This window comes from Hylobates moloch, unplaced genomic scaffold (genome assembly GCF_009828535.3).
Source record: "Hylobates moloch isolate HMO894 unplaced genomic scaffold, HMol_V3 SCAFFOLD_1, whole genome shotgun sequence".
NCBI lineage: Eukaryota > Metazoa > Chordata > Mammalia > Primates > Hylobatidae > Hylobates > Hylobates moloch.
This window is the reverse complement of record NW_026652276.1, coordinates 82494993-82514729: the sequence shown is the minus strand read 5'-3', so window position 1 is coordinate 82514729 and position 19737 is coordinate 82494993. Positions and strand designations below refer to the sequence as shown.

The window sequence follows — 19737 nt, the reverse complement described above, 5'->3', positions numbered from 1 at the left end:
CGCCTGGAGTATGAAACCAGCCTGGGCAACATGGGTAAAACCCCATCTCTACAAAAAATACAAAAATTAGTGAGGTTTGGTGGTTCATGCCTGTTGTCTCAGCTACTTGGTAGGCTGAGGTGGGAGGATCAACTGAGCTCAGCAGGCGGAGGTTGCAGTGAGCTGAGATAGCACCACAGCACTCCAGCCTGGTTAACAGTGAGACCCTGTCAAAAAAAAAAAAAGACGAACAAAACGCTAACACAGTTTTTAGTAACTCAAGGCTGCATCCGTAAGATGACCCTGACCTTACCCCTCTTAAAGTGCCTATCCGACAAAGCTAAAAGCTACCAAAAGAATTTACTGTTTTTTCCAGCCGATACCTGAAGATAGGACTTGTCCTCCAGCCTCTGTGGGAGAGTAGAAGCCTAACTTCCATAAACACCAGTTAATAAACTCAGATGGGTTTCACATGAACTGAACCGCCTTCTCACTTTTTGTAATTTTTCACTTTTCTGACTTACTGAGCCTCTACTCACTCCCCACCAGATTTCCTCTTCTCCCTTTAAAATGCCCAGTAACTGAGGTGGAGCAAGATAGCCGAAGGGACATCAAATTCAAAAACTATCCACACAAAAAATGCATCTACATAAGAACAAAAATCAGGTGAGTGATCACAGTACCTTGTTTTAACCTCATGTCATTGAAAGAAGCAGTGAAGAGAGTAGAAAAGATAGTCTTGAATTGCTAATGCCACCCCTGTCCCATCCCCCGGCAGCAGCCTCTTGGAACAGATAGAGAATCTGTACATTTGGGGGTAGGAGAGTGCAGTGATTGTGGAACTTTGCATTGGAACTCAGTGCTTCCTGTCACAGTAGAAAGCAATGAAGGGCAGAATTCAGCTGCCACCTATGGAAGGAGCATTAACACCAGCTCTAGAGGGAAATTGCCCATGCCAGCCCTCAGAGCTTGAGTTCCAGCAAGCTCTACCACCTCAGGCTAAAGTGCTCTGGGACCCTAAATAAACTTGAAAGGCAGTCTACATCACAAGGACTGTAGTTTCTGGGCAAGTCCTGGTGCTGTGCTGGGCTCAGGGCCAGCGGACTCGGGGGACACACAATTCAATGATATATCAGCTGGAATAGCCAAGGGAGTGCTTGTGCCACCCCTTTCCCAACCTCAGGCAGTGCAGCTCACAGCTCCAGGAGAGACTCCTTCCCTCTGTTTGAGGAGATGAGAAGGAAGGATAAAGAGAATTTTGTCTCGCAATGTGTATATCAGCACAGCTATGATAGGATAGGGCAATAGACAGAGTTATGAGGCCCCCATTCCAGGCCCTAGCTCCTGACCAACATTTCTAGACACACCCTGGGCCAGAAGGGTACCTGCTGCCTTGAAGGGAAGGACCCAATCCCGGAAGGATTCATCAAGTGCTGACCAAAAAGCTTTTGGGCCTTGAATTATCAAGAGTGGTAGCCAGGCAGCACTTGCCATGGACCTTGGGTAAGGCTGAAAGCCGTGTTAGCTTCAAGTGCGACTCAACACACTCTCAGCCATGGTGGCTATGGGGAGAGACTCTTTCTGCTTGAGAAAAGGAGAGGGAAGAGTAAGAGTAAAGTGGCTTCACCACCTGCTGATTGTAGAGCCCTAGGGCCATGAGCAAACATAGGCAGTAGCCATGCAATGGTTACCATAGGCCTTGGGTGAAACCTAGAGCTGTGTGGGCTTCATGACTGACCCAGAGAAATCCCCCACTTGTGGTGGCTACAGAAATGCCGTGTCACTTCTCCTCCAATTCCAGGCAGCTCAGCACAGCGAAAGAGAGACTGCATTTGTTTGAGAGAAAGTAAGGGAAGAGAACAAGAGTCTCTACCTGGTAATCCAGATAATTCTTCTAGATCTAAACAAGACCACCAAGGTAGTACCTATACGAGGCTACAGGAGCCACGGTGTTACTAGGCTTGGGGTGCCCCCAATACAGATATAGCTGCAGTGACCAAAAACTTAGATTATAGCACCCAAGTCTCTTTGAATACTTGGAAAGCCTTCCAAGGAAGGATGGGTACAAACAAGCCCAGACTGTGAAAACTACAGTAAATACTTAACTCTGTAATGCCCAGATAACAATGAACATTCACAAGCATAAAGACCATCCAGGAAAACATGACCTCACCAAATGAACTCAAGTGAATTAAATAAGCTACCAGTGACCAATCGTGGAGAGACAAAGACATGGGACTTCCAGACAGATAATTCAAAATAGCTGTTTTGAGAAAACTCAAAAGGATTCAAGATAACACGGAGAAGGAATTCAGAATCCTATGAGATAAATTTAACAAAGAGATTGAAATAATGTAAAAAATCAAGATTGTAATTTGCTTAAAAATCAAATTAAAAGAATCAAGCAAAATTTTTGGAGCTGAAAAATGCAATTGATACACTGAAAAATGCATCAGAATATCTTACCAGCAGAATTGACCAAGCAGAAGAAAGAAGTAGTGAGCGTGAAGACATCTACTTGAAAACATAATCACAGGAGACAAAAGAAAAAAGAATGAAAAAGAATGAAGCATGCCTACAAGATCTAGAAAATAGCCTCAAAAGGGCAACCTAAAAGTTATTGGCCTTAAAGAGAAGGTAGAGAGAGGGACACTAGGGTAGAAAGTTTATTGAAAGGGATAATAACAGAGAATATCTGAGACCTAGAGAAAGATATCAATATTCAAGTACAAGAAGGTTTTAAAACACCAATCAGATTAGTGTTCTAAATAAGAATACCTCAAAATATTTAATAATTAAATATCCAAAGGTCAAGGATAAAGAAAGAATCTAAAAACAGCAAGAGAAAAGAAACAAATAACATACAAAGGAGCTCCAATATGTCTGGTAGCAGACTTCTCAGTGGAAACTTTACAGACCGGAAGAGAGTGACATGACATATTTAAAGTACTGAAGGAAAAAAACCTTTTATCCTAGTAGTATATCTAGTGAAAATATCCTTCAAACATAAAGGAGAAAGAAAGACTTTCCCAGACAAACAAAAGCTGAGAGATTTCATCAATACCGGAGCTATCCTACAAGAAATGCTAAAGAGAGTTCTTCAGTCTGAAAGTAAAGGATGTTGATAAGCAATAAAAAATTATTTAAATGTACAAAACTTGCTGGTAAGAGTAAACACATAGAAAAACAGAATATTGTAACACTGTAATTGTGGTGTGTAAACTAGTCATATCTTGAGTAGAAAGACTAAAAGATGAATAATCAAAAATAATAACTACAACTTTTCAAGACATAGTACAATAAGATATAAACAGAAACAAAACAAAGTTAGAAAGAAGGGGGAACAAAGTCAAAATATAGAGATTTTTAAATTAGTTTTCCCTTTGTTAATTAGTTTGCTTATGCAATCAATGTTAAATTCTTGTCAGTTTAAAATAATGGGTTATAAGATATTATTTGCAAGTCTCATGATAATCTCAAAAAAATACATCAGACAGAGAAAAAATAAAAAGCAAGAAATGAAAACATACCACCAGAGAAAATCATCTTCACTAAAAGGAAGACAGGAAGGAAGAGAAGACTACAAAACAAGTAACAAAATAATAGCAGTAAGTCCTTGCTTAATAATAACATTGAATGTGAAGTGGACTAACCTCTCCAATCAAAAGACATAGCATGACTGAATGGATAAAAAATAAAACCCAGTGATCTGTTACCTACAAGAAACACACTTCACCTATAAAACACACATAGACTAAAAAGAAAGGGATGAAAAATATTATCCCATGCAAATGGAAACCAAAAAAGAGCAGGAGTAGCTATGTTTACATCAGAGAAAATAGATTTCAAGACAAAAACTATAAAAGGGGCAACAAAGGTCATTATAAAATGATAAAGGTGTCAATTTAGCAAAAAGATATAACAATTATAAATACACATGCACCCAACACTGGAGCACTCAGATATATAAAGCAAATATTATTAGAACTAAAGGGAAAGACAGATCCTAATACAATAATAGCTGGACACTTCAACACCCCACTTTCAGCATTGGACAGATCTTCTAGACAGAAAATCAACAAAGAAACATCAGACTTAATTTTCACTATAGACCAAATGGACCTAATAGATATACAGAACATTTCATCCAATGGCTGCAGAATACACGTTCTTTTCTTCAACACATGGATTATTCTCAAGGACAGACCACATGTTAGGCCACAAAACAAGTCTCACAACATTAAAAAAAATTACATCAAATATCTTCTCTGACCACAGTGGAATAACACTAAAAATCGGTAACAAGAGAAATTTTAGGAACTATATAAATGCATGAGAATTAAATGATATGCTCCTGAATGACCAGTGGGTTAATGAAGAAATTAAGAAGGAAATTGAAAATTTTCTTGAAAGAAATGATAGCAGAAACACAACATATCAAAACCTGATACGGTTTGGATCTGTGTCTCCACTCAAATCTCATGTTGAATTGTAATCCTCAATGTTGGAAGTGGAGCCCAATGGGAGGTGATTGGCTCATGGGGGCAGCAAAGGCACTACTAAGAGGAAAGCTTACAGTTACAAATGCCTACATCAAAAAAGTGGAAAAACTTCAATAAACAACCAACCCAATGATGCATCTCAAAGTACTAGAAAAGCAAGAGCAAACCAAACTCAAAATTAGAAGAAAAGAAATAATAAAGATCAGAGCAGAAACAAATGAAATTGAAGTGAAGAAAACAATACAAAAGATCAACAAAATGAAAAGACTTTTTTGGCAAAGATAAATAAAACTGGCAAACCTCTATCCAGACTAAGAAAAAAAGAGGAAAGACCCCAAATAAATAAAATCAGAGATGAAAAAGGAGACATTAAAACTAATGCTGCAGAAATTCAAAGGATCATTAGAGGCTACTATGAACAACTATATGCCAATAAATTCGAAAACCTAGAAGAAATGGATACATTCCTAGACACATACAACTTACCAAGATTGAACCACAAAGGAATTCAAAACCTGAACAGACCAATTACAAGTAACAAGATGGAAGCCATACTAAAAAGTATCTCAGCAAAGAAAAGCCTGTGATCCAATGGCTTCACTGCTGAATTTTACCAAACATTAAAAAAAAAACTAATATCAATCTTACTCAATCTATTTTAAAAAATAGAGGAGGAGAGAATACTTCCAAACTCATTCTATGAGGTCAGTATTAATTTGATCCCCAAATCAAAGCACAACAAAAAAAGAAAATTGCAAGCCAATATCTTTGATTAATATTGATGCAAAAATCCTCAACAAAATAGTAGCAAACAGAATTCAACAACACATTAGAAAGATCATTCATCATGACCAAGTGGAATTTATCCCATGGATGCAAGGATGGTTTAACATATGTACATTGATCAGTGTGATACATTATATCAACAGAATGAAGGACAAAAACCATATGACCTTTTCAATTCATGCTGAAAAGACATTTAATAAAATTCAACATCCCTTCATGATAAAAAATTTCAAAAAGCTTTGTATAGAAGGAACATACCTGAACACAATAAATGTCATATATGACAGACCCACAGCTAGTATCACACTCAATGGAGAATTACTGCAAACCTTTCCTCTAAGATCTGGAACATGACAAGGTTGCCCACTTTCACCACTGTTATTTAACATATTACTGGAAGTCCTAGCTGGAGAAATCAGACAAGAGAAAGAAATAAAGGACAGTCAAATTGGAAAGGGAGAAATCAAATTATCCTTGTTTGCAGATTATATGGTCTTATATTTAAAAAAAAACTTAAAGACTCCTCCAAAAAACTATTAGAACTGATACATTCAGTAAAGTGTCAGGATACAAAGCCAGCATACAAAAATCAGTAGCATTTCTATATGCCAACAGCAAGCAATCTAAAAAAGAAATAAAAAACATAATCCCATTTGCAATAGCTACAAATAAAATTAACTACCAAGGAATTAACCAATGAAGTGAAAGAACTCTGCAATGAAAACTATAAAACAAAACACAAGAAATTGAAGAGGAAAAACAAAATGGAAAGATATTCCATATTCATGGATTGGAAGACTCAATATTGTTAAAATGTTCATACTACCCCAAACAATCTACAGATTTAATGCAATCCCTATCAAAATACCATTGACATTCTTCACAGAAATGGAAAAAGAAAAGTTTTATATTTATATGGAACCACAAAAGACCCGGAATAGCCAAAGCTATCCTGAGTAAAATGAACAAAATGGAGAAATCATATTATCTGATTCAAATTATACTACAGAGCTATAGGAACCAAAACAGCATGGTACTGGCATAAAAATAGACACATAAACCAATGGAAGAGAATAAAGAACTGATATGATTTGGATTTGTGCCCTCTCCCAAATCTCACATCAAACTGTAATCCTCAATGTTGGAGGTGAAGCCTGATGGCAGGTGATTGGCTCATGGGGGCAGAGTTCTTATGAATGGTTTAGCACTATCCCCTCCATGCTGTTCTCATGATAGTGAATGAGTGAGTAATCATGAGAGCTGGTTGTTTTAAAAGTGTGTGGCACCACCCCCCTCCCCGCTCCTGCCATATAAGATGTCTGCTTTGCTTTCTGCCATGAGTAAGAGCTCCCTCAGGCCTCCCCAGAAGTGGAGGTGCCCATGCTTCCTGTACAGGCTGCATAACTGTGAGGCAATTTAACTTCTTTTCTTTATAAATTACCCAGTCTCAGGTATTTCTTTACAGAAACGTGAGAAAGAACTAATACATGAACCCAGAAACAAACCCATACGTCTACAGTGAAATCATTTTCAACAAAGCTGCCAAGAACATTGTTGACAAAAGAACATTCTCTTCAAAAATAAATGGTGCTGGGAAAATTGGACATCCAAATGCAGAAGAATGAAACTAGACCCCTATCTCTTGCCATGTACAAAAATCAAGTCAAAATGGATTAAAGACTTAAATCTAAGACCTCAGACTATGAAAATGCCACAAGAAAACGTTGGGGAAACTCTCCAAGACATTGGAGTGGGGAACGATTTCTTGAGTAATACTCCACAAACACAGGCATCTAAAGCAAAAATGGACAAATGGGGAGCACATCAAGATAAAAGGCACCGTGGCTCACGCCTGTAATCCCAGTACTTTGGGAGGCTGAGGCAGGCAGATCACCTGAGGTCAGGAGTTTAAGACCAGCCTGGCCAACATGGTGAAACCCCGTCTCTATTAAAATACAAAAATTAGCTGGGCATGGTAGCATGCCCCTGTAATCCCAGCTACTTAGGAGGCTGAGGTAGGAGAATTGCTTGAACCTGGGAAGCGGAGGTTGCAATGAGCCGAGTTTGTGCCACTGCACTCCAGCCTGGGCTACAGAGCAAGACTCTGTCAAACAAACAAACAAACAAACAAAACCTTCTGCACAACAAAGGAAACAATCAACAAAGTGAAGAGACAAGCTACAATATGGAAGAAAATATTTGCAAACTCTCCATCTGACGAGGGATTCATAACCCGATTATATAAGGAGCTCAAACAACTCTATGGGAAAAAAACCAATAATCTGATTTTAAACTGGGCAAAAGATCTGAATAAACATTTCTCAAAAGAAGACATGCAAATGGCAAACAGGTATATGAAAATGTGCTCAACATCATTGATCATCAGAGAAATGCAGATCAAAACTACAACGAGATATCATTTCACCCCAGTTAAAGTGGCTTTTATCTAAAAGACAGGCAACACATGCTGGCAAGGATGTGGAGAAAAGGGAACCCTCATACACTGTTGGTGGGAATGTAAATTAGTACAACCACTATGGAGAACAGTTTGAAGGTTCCTCAAAAAACTAAAAATAGAACTACATATGATCTAGCAATCCCACTCTTAGGTATACACCCAAAAGAAAGGCAATGAGTATATCAAAGAGATATTTGCACTCCCATGTTTACTGTAGCATTGTTCACAATAGCCAAGATTCAGAAGCAACCTGTGTCCATCAACAGATGAATGGCTAAGGAAGATGTGGTACATATACGTAATAAAGTACTATATTCAGCCATAAAAAGAATGAGATCCTGTCATTTGCAAAAACATGGATGGAACTGGAGGTCATTATGTTAAATAAGCCAGGCACAGAAACACAAACTTCACATGTTCTCATTTATTTATGGTAGCTAAAAAGTAAAACAATTGAATTCACGGAGATAGAGTAAAAGGATGGTTACCAGAGGCTGGGAAGGGTAGTAGGGGGGCAGGGAGAGGAAGGAGTGATGGTTAATGGGTACAAAAAAATATAGTTAGAATGAATAAGATATAGTATTTGATAGCACCACAGGTGACTACAGTGAACAATAATTTATTTCAAAATTATTGAAATAAATAATTCAATTTCAAAATGTGCATTTCAAAATAACTAAAAGAGTATAATTGGATTGTTTGTAACACAAAGAAAGCCTAAATGCTTGAGGTGATGGGTACCCCATTTACCCTGATATGATTATTACTCATTGTATGCCTGTATCAAAATATCTCCTGTGGGCCCTAAATATATACACCTACTATGTACTCACAAAAACTTAAAATTATAAAAATAAAGTAAAATAAAATAAAATGCTCAGTAAGCTTCATATAAACTGAAGTTGAGTTCACTTCAAGCTGGACTCTTCCCTATTGCAAGAGCGCATTACTGATTAAAGTCTGTTGTTTCCACCTTAACTAGTGTCTGGCTTTGTTTATCTTTGACACTTCAAAGTCTGTTAAGCTGTGTGACTTGGGGAATTTACTTAACATCTCTGTGCCTCAGATTCCTCACTTGTAAAATAGGAGATAAAAATAATACCCCCCCCCACAGGGTTGTTGTGAGCTCTGAATGGGTTAACATGTATAATGTATTTAGAACAGTAGGTGTTACCTTAAGTTAAATTAGGTTTAGCTTAAATCTGCCTCTTGGTAAATTTGGCCTAAAGGTCTCTCCATATATAATGATGTAACCTAACTGGGTGTGGAAACAGACTGTAACCTACTTTTGTAATGAGTAACCAAGTCTCAGCCCATCACAGAAGCCATAATCAACCACTTGTAGGTGGCCAACTGTTCAAATCGTGTTCAAATAGGGCAAATGCAGAACTGTAACCAATCTGACTGTTTCTGCAAGTCACTTCTGTTTTCTGTACCTTGCTTTCCCTTTTCTGTCCATAAATCCTCTCCGACCACACAGCACTGCCTGAGTCACTCTGAACCTACTCTGGTTGAGGAACTGCCCGACTTGTGAATTGCTCAATTAAACTCTGTTAAAATTAATTCATCTAATGTTTTTCTTTTAACCCTAATTTTTTTTGAGCTTTTGATTTATTTTATTTTTGTTTTTTCTTTTTTATTATTATTATTATACCCCAAGTTCTAGAGTACATGTGCACAACATGCAGTTAACCCTAATTTTTATTAACAATGCAAGCTCTTTAATGCTAGTAAGATATAGCTATTGAAATAAGAAATATATATGTATGTATTTACATATACACACACACACATCTATATTATGTATAGCAAAGTCAACTGGATTAAAAAAATAAACTTTTCATTGGGTCAGTTATGGACAAACAACAGAGTTCCTTGATACGGAGCTTCGGATATTGACCTGGAACAGGATTGATTGATACGCAAGACCATAAATGTAAATACATTTTAGGCCAAAAAAGTAAATACTATTTGAGCAGTTCTTTCATAAACTACATACCTGGAAATTGCAAAGATCAGATTAAAATTTCAAACTGAACTAGATTCTCCGTGGGATTTGTGAAGTCTTGCCACGTCAAAGACACCAAAGAGTGGGGGGTGGGGTAGTGGTGGTCAAATCTGTGTCTTTGACTGTCAGGCCTCTCCCAGGACCTAGCTCCAGGAGAGCTCATGGGATGCAAAACTTCTGGGGTGCCATGCTGCTCCCTTGCTGGTTGTGTAATCAAATGAAAAGATAGAAGATCAAGTTTTCCACCCTTTGCCCAGTCTAGAGAGATTCACTTTTGGATTCACTTTCCCGGAAGGCGGAAATTGCAGTGAGCTGAGATCATGCCACTGCACTCCATTCTGGGTGACAGATTGAGACTCTGTCTCAAAAAAATAAATAAATAAAAATGAAAGAAATTACAACTCTTTCTAAGGGTGCACTCTCACAGGGCATTGTGTAGCTTTTTGTCCTGCTTTATTTTCTGCATAGTTCTTAGGACGGTTAGACATTCTTAGTCCAGGCTCCTTATATGATAAAAACCCAAGCAAGGTTATGTGCTAATGTTTTATTGAGGGGTGCTAGCCCAGTGAAAAAGGGCAGGGAGGCAGCTAATGAGGGAACGCAGGTACAAGATGAGACATGGGGAAGCTGGCCACTGCTTCCCCAGAAGACATCGCTGGTGGCTCAGCTCCTGTTCATCTGCTGGTTCCTTCCCATCTCTGTCTCTTATGGATCTACATTCATTCTTCAGAGTGCTGACTCCCCTGAACCTCCCTGTTGTCTTATGTGGTCCCTTGGGGCAGCAGCTAGGGAAGCCATTCTGGACTTGGGCACAGGAATTGCAGCAGCTCCTTAACCTGTTAGGAGTTAGGCAGAAGCTGGGGTTTTACTACCAAGGGGACTGTGCAGGTTGGTGCTGGGGTAACTCCCGGCATAGGCCTGGAAGGCAGGTGGGGCCAAGTGGATCTGAGGTCTGCACAAACTGGGTCCAGGACCCTGATAATGTATATTTACTTGTTTATTATTTTCTCTCTCATTTGGAAGAAGCATAGAGATTACTTGTTTTGCTCGTTGTTTACTATATCCACAACCAAAGAACAGTGTCTGGCATATACCAGGCATTCAATAAATATTTGTTGAGTGAATTTATTGAGTTGCTACAGTGTCAGGGATTGTTATAGCTGCTAGAAGACACAAGAATTCCACCTCCCAGATGGAAAAATTAAGAAGAGAAGAAACTTTCCTGGTGCTGTTCAAAATGGGAGCAGTTTCTCTATTTTCAGACATTTGGCCTTTAGTTTACAAGAGACAGTGTGTTTCAGAATATAAGTACTCTTGATTTGATTTTGCCTGTCTTTTTGTAAGAAATGGGCCTAAGAGAAGGACTAAATTGACTCCTTTTTCCAGCATTTGGTCTCTCTGTGCTTAATTTTCCTGATTTAGAAGATAAGCATGGCACTATGACACCGAACAAATGCATGTGCAGAAGAATAGACTCCCTGATCGCGTGAGTGTGCTCAGGCTGCTGAGCAGAGCACCACAGACTAGGGGGCTTCCACAACAGGAATTTATTTTCCCTCAGTTCTGGGGGCCAGAAATCCAGGGTCCAGGTGGCAACTGGGTTGGTTTCTTATGAGGCCTCTCTCCTTGGCTTGTAGTTGGCCACCCTCTCCCTGTATCTTCACGTGGTTTTCCTTATGTCTGTGTCCTAATCTCCTCTTCTTATAAGGACACCAGTCATACTGGACCAGGGCCCAACTCCATCACCTTATTTTAATTATCTCTCTCTCTCTCTTTTTTTTTTTTTTTTTTTGAGATGGAGTCTCACTCTGTCACCCAGGCTGGAGTGCAATGGTGTGGTCTCAGCCCACTGCAACCTCTACTTCCTGGGTTCAAGTGATTCTCCTGCTTCAGCCTCCCAAGTAGCTGGGACTACAGGCGCCTGCCACCGCACCTGGCTAATTTTTGTATTTTTAGTAGAGACAGGGTTTCACTATGTTGGCCATGCTGGTCTCGAACTCCTGACCTTGTGATCTGCCTGCATCAGCCTCCCAAAGTGTTGGGATTACAGGCATGAGCCATCATGCTGGGCCTTTAATTATTTCTTTAAAGGCTCTATTTCTAAGCACAGTTACAGTCTCAGCTACTGGGGGTTAAGACTTCAATACATGAATTTTGGGGGGACAGGGGCTATTGGGGGTGGAAGGTGATACATTTCAGTTTATAGCACTAACCCTAAAGAACTTGACTTTACAAAATGGTGATGTCCAGGCACGCTCCCTGCTGTCTCTTGCCTTCTGTGGCTGCCTCCTTTTGCTCTTCTCCTTGGCCCCAGACCAAGACCATCAAGGCAGTCAGAACAGGTCACAGAGGAATCCAGAAATCCAAGAAGAGGGTTTTGTACCAAGCAAATAAAAGAAACTATCATCCATCTAAGGTTCATTGTTTAAATTACCATGTTTATTTACATCAACACAAAATACAATAATAAACACGACGAAACCATTTTATCTTCATGTAACATAACTCTTCAGTGAACAGAAGTACTACTGTTAATGTTTTGGCCTTTCCAAGGTCCTGCCTGGGGTCAAAACAGTATTCAGAGAAAGAGCAGATTCTTCTCTACCTTCCCTAAAACACACACAAAGGTAACTTCTATTTTCTAAAATCCCATTCCAATAATAATAAAAAAATACAACAGTAAGTCCATGTAGAGGAAAGGATTGCTGTTGTGTTATCAGCATTGCAACCTTTATATTGCTGTAGATTTCCCCCAGGTTCTGTGCATCAGTCAAGAACATAAAGGGTATATCAGCCCTTCGGATTTTCAATGTGATTTTTCAGTAATTCTTTCACCTAGCCGTGTACTCCGTAAAGGTCTGATTTACCTGAGTTATCTAGAAACCAGCAAAAAAAGAGTCTCCAAGTGATCAAATGTATATGGATCTATCTTGTAGAATTGAAGAAACTTATAGATTTTGCTGTGACAATTCAATGGACAACCACGAAGCCTCCACTACATAATGAACTATTCACCTAGTAAAAACTTCACATTACAATTTAATCAAAAGTAATAAACATTGCGCAAAAGTACCTATCTCATCTGTATGCCAGCAGTTTAAATGCTATTTGTTTAGTCTCGTACATTTTCAAACAAATGACAGTTATTGCTTAACTAACACAATCTTTCTATTATTTCACTGACAAAAGAGGCAGTGGAAAGAGGAGATGGCTTGGAGTTAGAAGAGCTAGATTCTGAACCCAGCTCTACTCATTCTGAGACTTAGTTTCCTTATGAGGATCAAGTGAGATGAAAGTGCTTTGTAAAAGAGTAATAACCACAAGAAATAATATTCTAGAGTCCGTCTCTTCTATCAACTGATGGATCCCTAATTTGCACATGTATTTTGCAAGCAAAATCTTACCTCTTAAAAGTAAATATATGAGGCATATTCACCACATGCAGCTGAAATGTGCAAGTTGGGTTACATAGATGGGAAAAGAGTATGTATTAAAAAGCCTTTAAGACTTGTATACTCTTGATGTGCTTGATTTAGAGCCATTTAAAATTTTATTGTGTTTAACACATGTTCCTTTTATATTATTGGATCACTCTTTGAATAAAAGCATTTAAAGTATTTTTTTTTTTAAAAAAGAAACTTTGGTATGACAATTACAGGGTTTAAAAGACTGTGCAACTGAGTGAAATGGATTGAGAAATATGGGAGAAGTAACAGTTTGAAAACTCAGGGTCAAAAAGGAAACAGTGTAGAATATCGTTTTTCAGGTAATTTGAAAATAAGCTATATGATAGGGTTGTTATCTTTTTATTTTTATAGGTAACTTCTTAATTTATAAATTACTTATTCCTCATTTGTAAAACAAAATATTTGTGTACTTAACGTTTAGGTGTGTATAAATTCACAAAAATTATTAACACTTAACGTTCAACCTTATATTTGAGAGATCTTCAGAAGAATTGCAACTTTTTAGCTGAAGTAAACTCAGAATCTCATTTCTCAGAGATTTAAAAAAAATTCTCCTCTAAGAGAGGGCATATTTCCTACAAGTTTAGAATTAATTGGCAAGTACAGATACACAATGTGAGTATATGGGCTTTGTGACTTTGCTGAGACAAAAAACTCAGGTAGCTGCATTCCTGAAACAAATGAGATTCTAATTTCAAACATTTTTCAAATGTAAATCAGGCCCTCATGAATCATTTTGAAGATTTTTTGAAGCATTAATGCAACAGAGTTAGCATTCCTCAAATGATCCCCAAAGTCATCTCTTTGCTAAGGATATTTCTCTTCTTGATTATTTTGAACCTGCCAAGAGTCTCTCACCTTCATGTAGAGGATGACTTATCTGCAAATGTCCTGTTATTATCTTAAACCAACCTCATTTTGAAGCAACAAAGAGAAAAAAATTAAATAGTGCATTAACATTTCGTATCAGTGAAACAGACTTTTTTCATGCATAAAGTAGTTCTAGACATCTGTGGAAAGGTCTACCTTTTGTTTTTCCCTGTGTTTATAAGTTACATTTTTAAAAGTACTTGTGGAGCCTCTGTAGAGTGGATTGGTTCCCTGAAAAAAAAAAAGATTCAAGTGAAAGTACATACATTTTGTTATTATACTGCTTTAATATATAGTGCAAATTGGAAGAGGAGAGTCAAGCTCAGTCTTGGAAACCATTAGAACAATTTTGATTAATTTGGTATTTCATACGTTTAGTGTTTTGTAATTTATACATTTTCATTTTGTTAAACATACAGAACAAGTCCCATATGTATATTCTAAAAATCTTACCTCTTTTGGTAATGTACAAATTTACGGATAGAAAACAAGGCTTCAGCTGTTGTGCTCACTGCTGTTTTCCTAGCACTGAGTCCCTGGCCCAGAGCAGGTACTCAGTATGTATGGAATGAGTGGCATGAACAGTGATAGATGAACCAAAAGTGAAATCAAAGCCAAAAAAGTAAAAAACAGGAAAAGTGAAACTGGTAGGAACATACAAAAATGAACGACACAGTATCTGCCTTTAACAAATGTGTTACTGATGAGAGGCATCAAAGAAGGGCACAAATAATCATGCTAAGATAAGATCAAAACTCAGAAGTGGGAGAAAGTAGTTGCTTGGGAGGAGTGAGGAACCATCCTCTGGACAACTAACACTTGCCGTGGGTAGCCAAAGCACCAGCTGTCTTTTGCTTACTATGTAAAACACTGTGGACAACCACAAGAGACAGGTATGGAGGACCCTGGGGTCATGAAAGAGTTGCAGTCCAAAGGCAGGCCAGGAAAAATGGCTTTGCCTTGGGGGCAGTGGGATGGTTGGGTGTGGGACTCCTGGGTAGCCCAGCTGTGCTGTCTGGGCTATAGATGTGCCTCCAGGTGCCAATAGCAGTGGTGCTGTAGCCAAAAGGACCAGAAGGTCCAGAAGGATCAAGCCTCTCTAGTTGTTCCAGGCCAGAGGAAGGTGTCTGGGTAAGGTACAGTTTCTTCTCTCCCACTTTCCAAGGTTGACCACACAGGCTATGGCAACAGTCTGGGTCCAAACCCAGCTCCACCACATGACCGTACTGACGCCACCCTGAGCCTTGGTGTCCCTATCTGTTCCTACCTCATCCAGGTAAAGTATTTTAGCAATGTGTGTAGCACATAGCAAATGCTCCATAAATGCTGCCTCTTCTCATTAGTCCCCATTTATAGCTTTTCTTCACATTTGGAATTTCCTTTTCTTTTAGGTTTTAGAGAGGATTATTAAGATATTTTCCCCCAAGGCTTTGGTACACTTAACATTTCTAAGCCCATTACTGAGTATGTATGGAATCCAGGTACTGACTCTGACCTTCTAAGTTAAAATCTTATACTTTGATCACCTCAATCCATGAATTATAGCTATGGTAGAAATTTCTAGGGACGGATTTGAAAAAAAACCTTAATTGTCTTTGCTTGCTCAGTATATTTCTTTCAGCTCTTAAAAGAATTGAATAAAACTGGAAACACTCCCCGGTCTTTCCCACTCATTGGCCTCAGTGCCCTCATTGTGAGTGGGAATCACACCTGCTTCCATTTCTATGTTGTCCAGAGCCAGTGGCCTGACCTCTGACTAAGTGACATGTTACCTTTGTTATGTGCCTTTAAAGAGATATGCTATTTCTATAATAAAGCCAAACAGAAAAGAGGTTCCTTGGCTGGTGGTGGATGATGGGTGAAAGCTAAGTTGGTATATTGCTTCTATTCCTGAGAGCAGCCTGGTTAATTCTGAGGGACCTCCAGATCTTATCTAGTCCTGCTGCCCTAAGAATTTGAGATTTTGAAGGGAAAGGGCAGACTGATGTGAATTTAGATGTAGATGGAGCCTCATTTGCAAACAAAAATCATGCATGGAATTCTATTAAATTTGAGACTAGAATCTAGTTGGTTACAGGAGAATGAGGGACTCAATTGAAGAAACAAGATGGAAAAAAGTAAGAGGTTCGGGCCAGCAATGACAGGGTAAGCCTGTCCTGGAGGGATTTCCCACTTCCTCCAGGAAGCTCCCACCTTCGTGAACAGAAAAGACACTTGGAAAGAGGACACAGGCTCTGAGCAGGGCCAGCTTAGAGCTCCGTAGGACCAGGTACTTGTTTGTAGGTGCACCCTATATCATGTCAAACAAACTACAATACACCCATATCCCACACGTAATATAACTGATATGCATTATAGAGGAGGTGACTTGAATTGCAATTGACAAGATAACACAATGTTACTTAGTAGATATTTAGTTGAATGTTTAATTTTGATGGCAGAGTTTTCATTCTGTATTTTAAAGCAACTTCATTCCTTCAGGTTTGCAATATTTTGGGAGTCCCTTGCAAAACTGGTTCAGGGCCAAGACATTGCTTATAGGGAGTGATGGGTAAAGCAGACTTCACTAGAGTAAGAGGGTAAGGTGGAAGTGTAAAAGTGGATGAAGAGCAAGTACATATTGCTGTTGTGTGTAGTAGGGTATTTCCTGGCCTCAGCTGAAGATCAGAGGTCAGGATAATGCACTCACATTGGGTTTTGTTCCAGGAGGAGGTGTGGAAATGTCCACACTGCCTCCTCTAGTGCTCTGCTGATTGTAACCTCTCTACACAGACTTTCCAGCAGAAATGTAGGCTTGAGTCCTGCTCTATTTCAGGTGAGTGTGCAATCCACTGCTCAGAAAAGGTCAGTGTTCCCCTAACCATCTGGGGTGACCAGGCTGATTCTCCCAGGTGTCTGGGAGTGCTAATTTAGGCTGCGGATTCTGCAAATGCAATGACACATTTTTCAAGATTGAAAAAGTGGTAATAGGAAAACTCTGTCATGACCCACAGCTTCCTTAATGATCGCTCAACTGCTAAATGCAGACCTGATTTGCTTAGCACAGTACAAAATCAATCCATGACTGCAAGAAATGTCAGGCTGAACATTTTTTTGCCTCAAGTTAATGACTTGTCATCTAGAAAAAAAATTCTAATCAAAGATGAATTTAAATATGTTTCATTTGTGTTTTCATAAAGAATATGTGGGGGTGGGCATTATTTTTTAAAGCAGAATAAAAAAGATAACCTTTCTTTACAGCTGCTCTGAAATGTTTTAGGAGGTAGGAGTGAAGACCTTTCTGTCTTAAGCCCTGTCACGTTATGAGTCCAATGCAGTCCTATTGTCCCTATCGTCCCTGGAGGGCACTGGGTTTCAAAGACCAGTCAAATTCACTTCTTCAAGAAGAAATAGGTTTTAGGGAAAAAACTCAGTTAAATTGAAGACCCCTAAATGTGTGCAGTGAGTGACATTTTTTTCCAGTAGGATGTTAGTGAAATTTAAACTGAATTATTTGAGTTAAACCTTTTTTGCATCCAAGTGAATAATTACTACCCAGTCATTATCTAGTCAGGAACATCAAACATTTGTTATTCAAAGAAACTCAATTTAATAAGGGAATAATATTTTCCATTTATGCTTTTTTTTCTGTTTAATGCATGTTCCGGTCGCATGTTAGATGAAGAAACGGCAAAAATTCAGCATTTGAATTTCAGTCATGTTCTACATCCTGAGGGAGAACAATTCATGTTTTTGTGGAAATTAACTGTTAATTAAAATGTTATTTTAAAGATATTAATCACTTGTCAGTATTTATGCCTCTGTATGAGAACATCGAAATGTGCTGGTTAGTAGATATACATCACATAATTGCCCAAGTGCGTGTTTGTGGAACACCTGCTTATTATTTCTAGGAGGGTCAACCGAAGCCTGTGCTTAGAAGAACAATGAACAATTAGGCTTCAGCTTAACCATGCACCAAAAGTTAGGGAAGTCCCTTAACTTCTCTGAGCCTCAGTTTAGCTCTTCAAAATGGAAATACCAGGATTATATCATGGGGCTTGCTGCTATTGTCCTTTGTGGCAACTTAACCATATTCTTTTACCTGGTTGCCCTTTTAACCATGGCAAGGCGTTTGTTGGAGAGTTGATGAAAGTCAAAAATAACATCTGTGGCCAGGGGTCAGGTGAAGTGAACGGTCCTACAACTTTGGGCTCATTAGTACTGCGTTCTAAGTCACCAAGCTAACCTATCTGTTTACCTTTTACATTGTTAGGGATGAGTAAATTATATCTTCTCCTGAGGAATTTTGCTTAATTATGGAAAATACACACATTCGCAAAAAGAGGAAAGCTATATAACCAACCTCCAAAGACCCATCACTCAGATTCAACAGTTATCACAATTCTGCCACACCTGCTTCAACTATCCCTCCATCCCACTCTCTTGGTTGAATTATTTCAAAGCGAACCCCAGCTTTCATTTCCTTTCACTCCTTCAGTATGCATCTCTAAAAAATATGGATATTTTCTAGCAATGTCACCATGGCATTATCATACCTAATCAAATTAACCATACTTATTTGCTATCATTCTAATACCCAGCATGTATTAATCTTTTTTCAGTCTTTTTATGTATTTATTTATTTATTATTTATTTTGGAGACTGGGGCTCACTCTGTCACTTAGGCTGGAATGCAATGGCATGATCATGGCTCACTGCAGCCTTGACCTCCTGGCTCAAGTGATCCTCCTGCCTTAGCCTCCCAAGTAGCTGGGACTACAGGTGTGAACCACCATGCCTGGCTAATTTTTGTATTTCTTTTTGTAGGGATGGGGTTTTGCCATGTTGCCCAACTCGAACTCCTGAGCTCATCCAATCCTCCTGTCTTGGCCTCCCAAAGTTCTAAGATTACAGGTGTGAGCCACCATGCCCAGCCTTTTTCCAGTTGTTTCAAAAATGTATTTTTACAGGTGGACTGTTCAAATCATGATCCAAACAAGATCCATACATTGCATTTGGCTGTTGTATCTAAATGCATTTTTAATGGGAAGATAAAGTAGATAAAAATTTTCAGTGTTCTTTGTCCTGTACCATATATTATCATTAATTTAGAATAACCGCATACAACAGAAACATCCCTTATCAAGATAAATTTATCAAAAATGGAAAATTCCATTTGCTTTAGGAATTGAAGGCATTGCTATAAAAATTGTTAACATCGAATTATTTGGGCAGACAAATCCAAAGGAGCATTGTGTCTGCCTGTATTTTCTCCAGTGATATCATTGTTGTTAGAATCAGCAATGTAAGATAATTGCTGTTAGATACCTGGACACACCATTAGAGATAGAGAGATGAAATTAAAACTATGGAATTGTTTCTATGGGTCTCTAGAAATGTAATTATCTCTCCTGTGGAAAAGAAACACAGAAAACTATAGTCCTGCCTTCTGATTGCCTCTTGTGAAGAGAAGGCACTTAAATTATTTCTATTGAGTTTCTGTATTTAAAGGTTAATATTTTGGGGTTTTTTTTCAGGTCTCTGTTTAAAATTTATGTTATTCAGAAAAAATAACTGCATGGCATTTAACAAATCATCTCAAATTTGCTTTGTAACCTATTATATCAGAAACAAGTATTTCCAAAGAAATTGGCATGAATTATCATACTACTTATGAACATTATT

At 38.5% G+C, this 19737-nt stretch overlaps 1 protein-coding gene across 1 annotated transcript in view; it reads right to left on the bottom strand.

Moving 5' to 3' along the window:
* Positions 1–14202: 14202 nt before the first annotated feature.
* Positions 14203–19737, bottom strand: part of ITGB6 (integrin subunit beta 6) — a 93346-nt gene continuing 87811 nt past the window's right edge. Inside the window, exon 15 of the mRNA XM_032755584.2 lies at positions 14203–14301. Within this exon, the coding sequence (XP_032611475.1) occupies positions 14203–14301 (99 nt within the window). The remainder of the gene's footprint in view (positions 14302–19737) is intronic.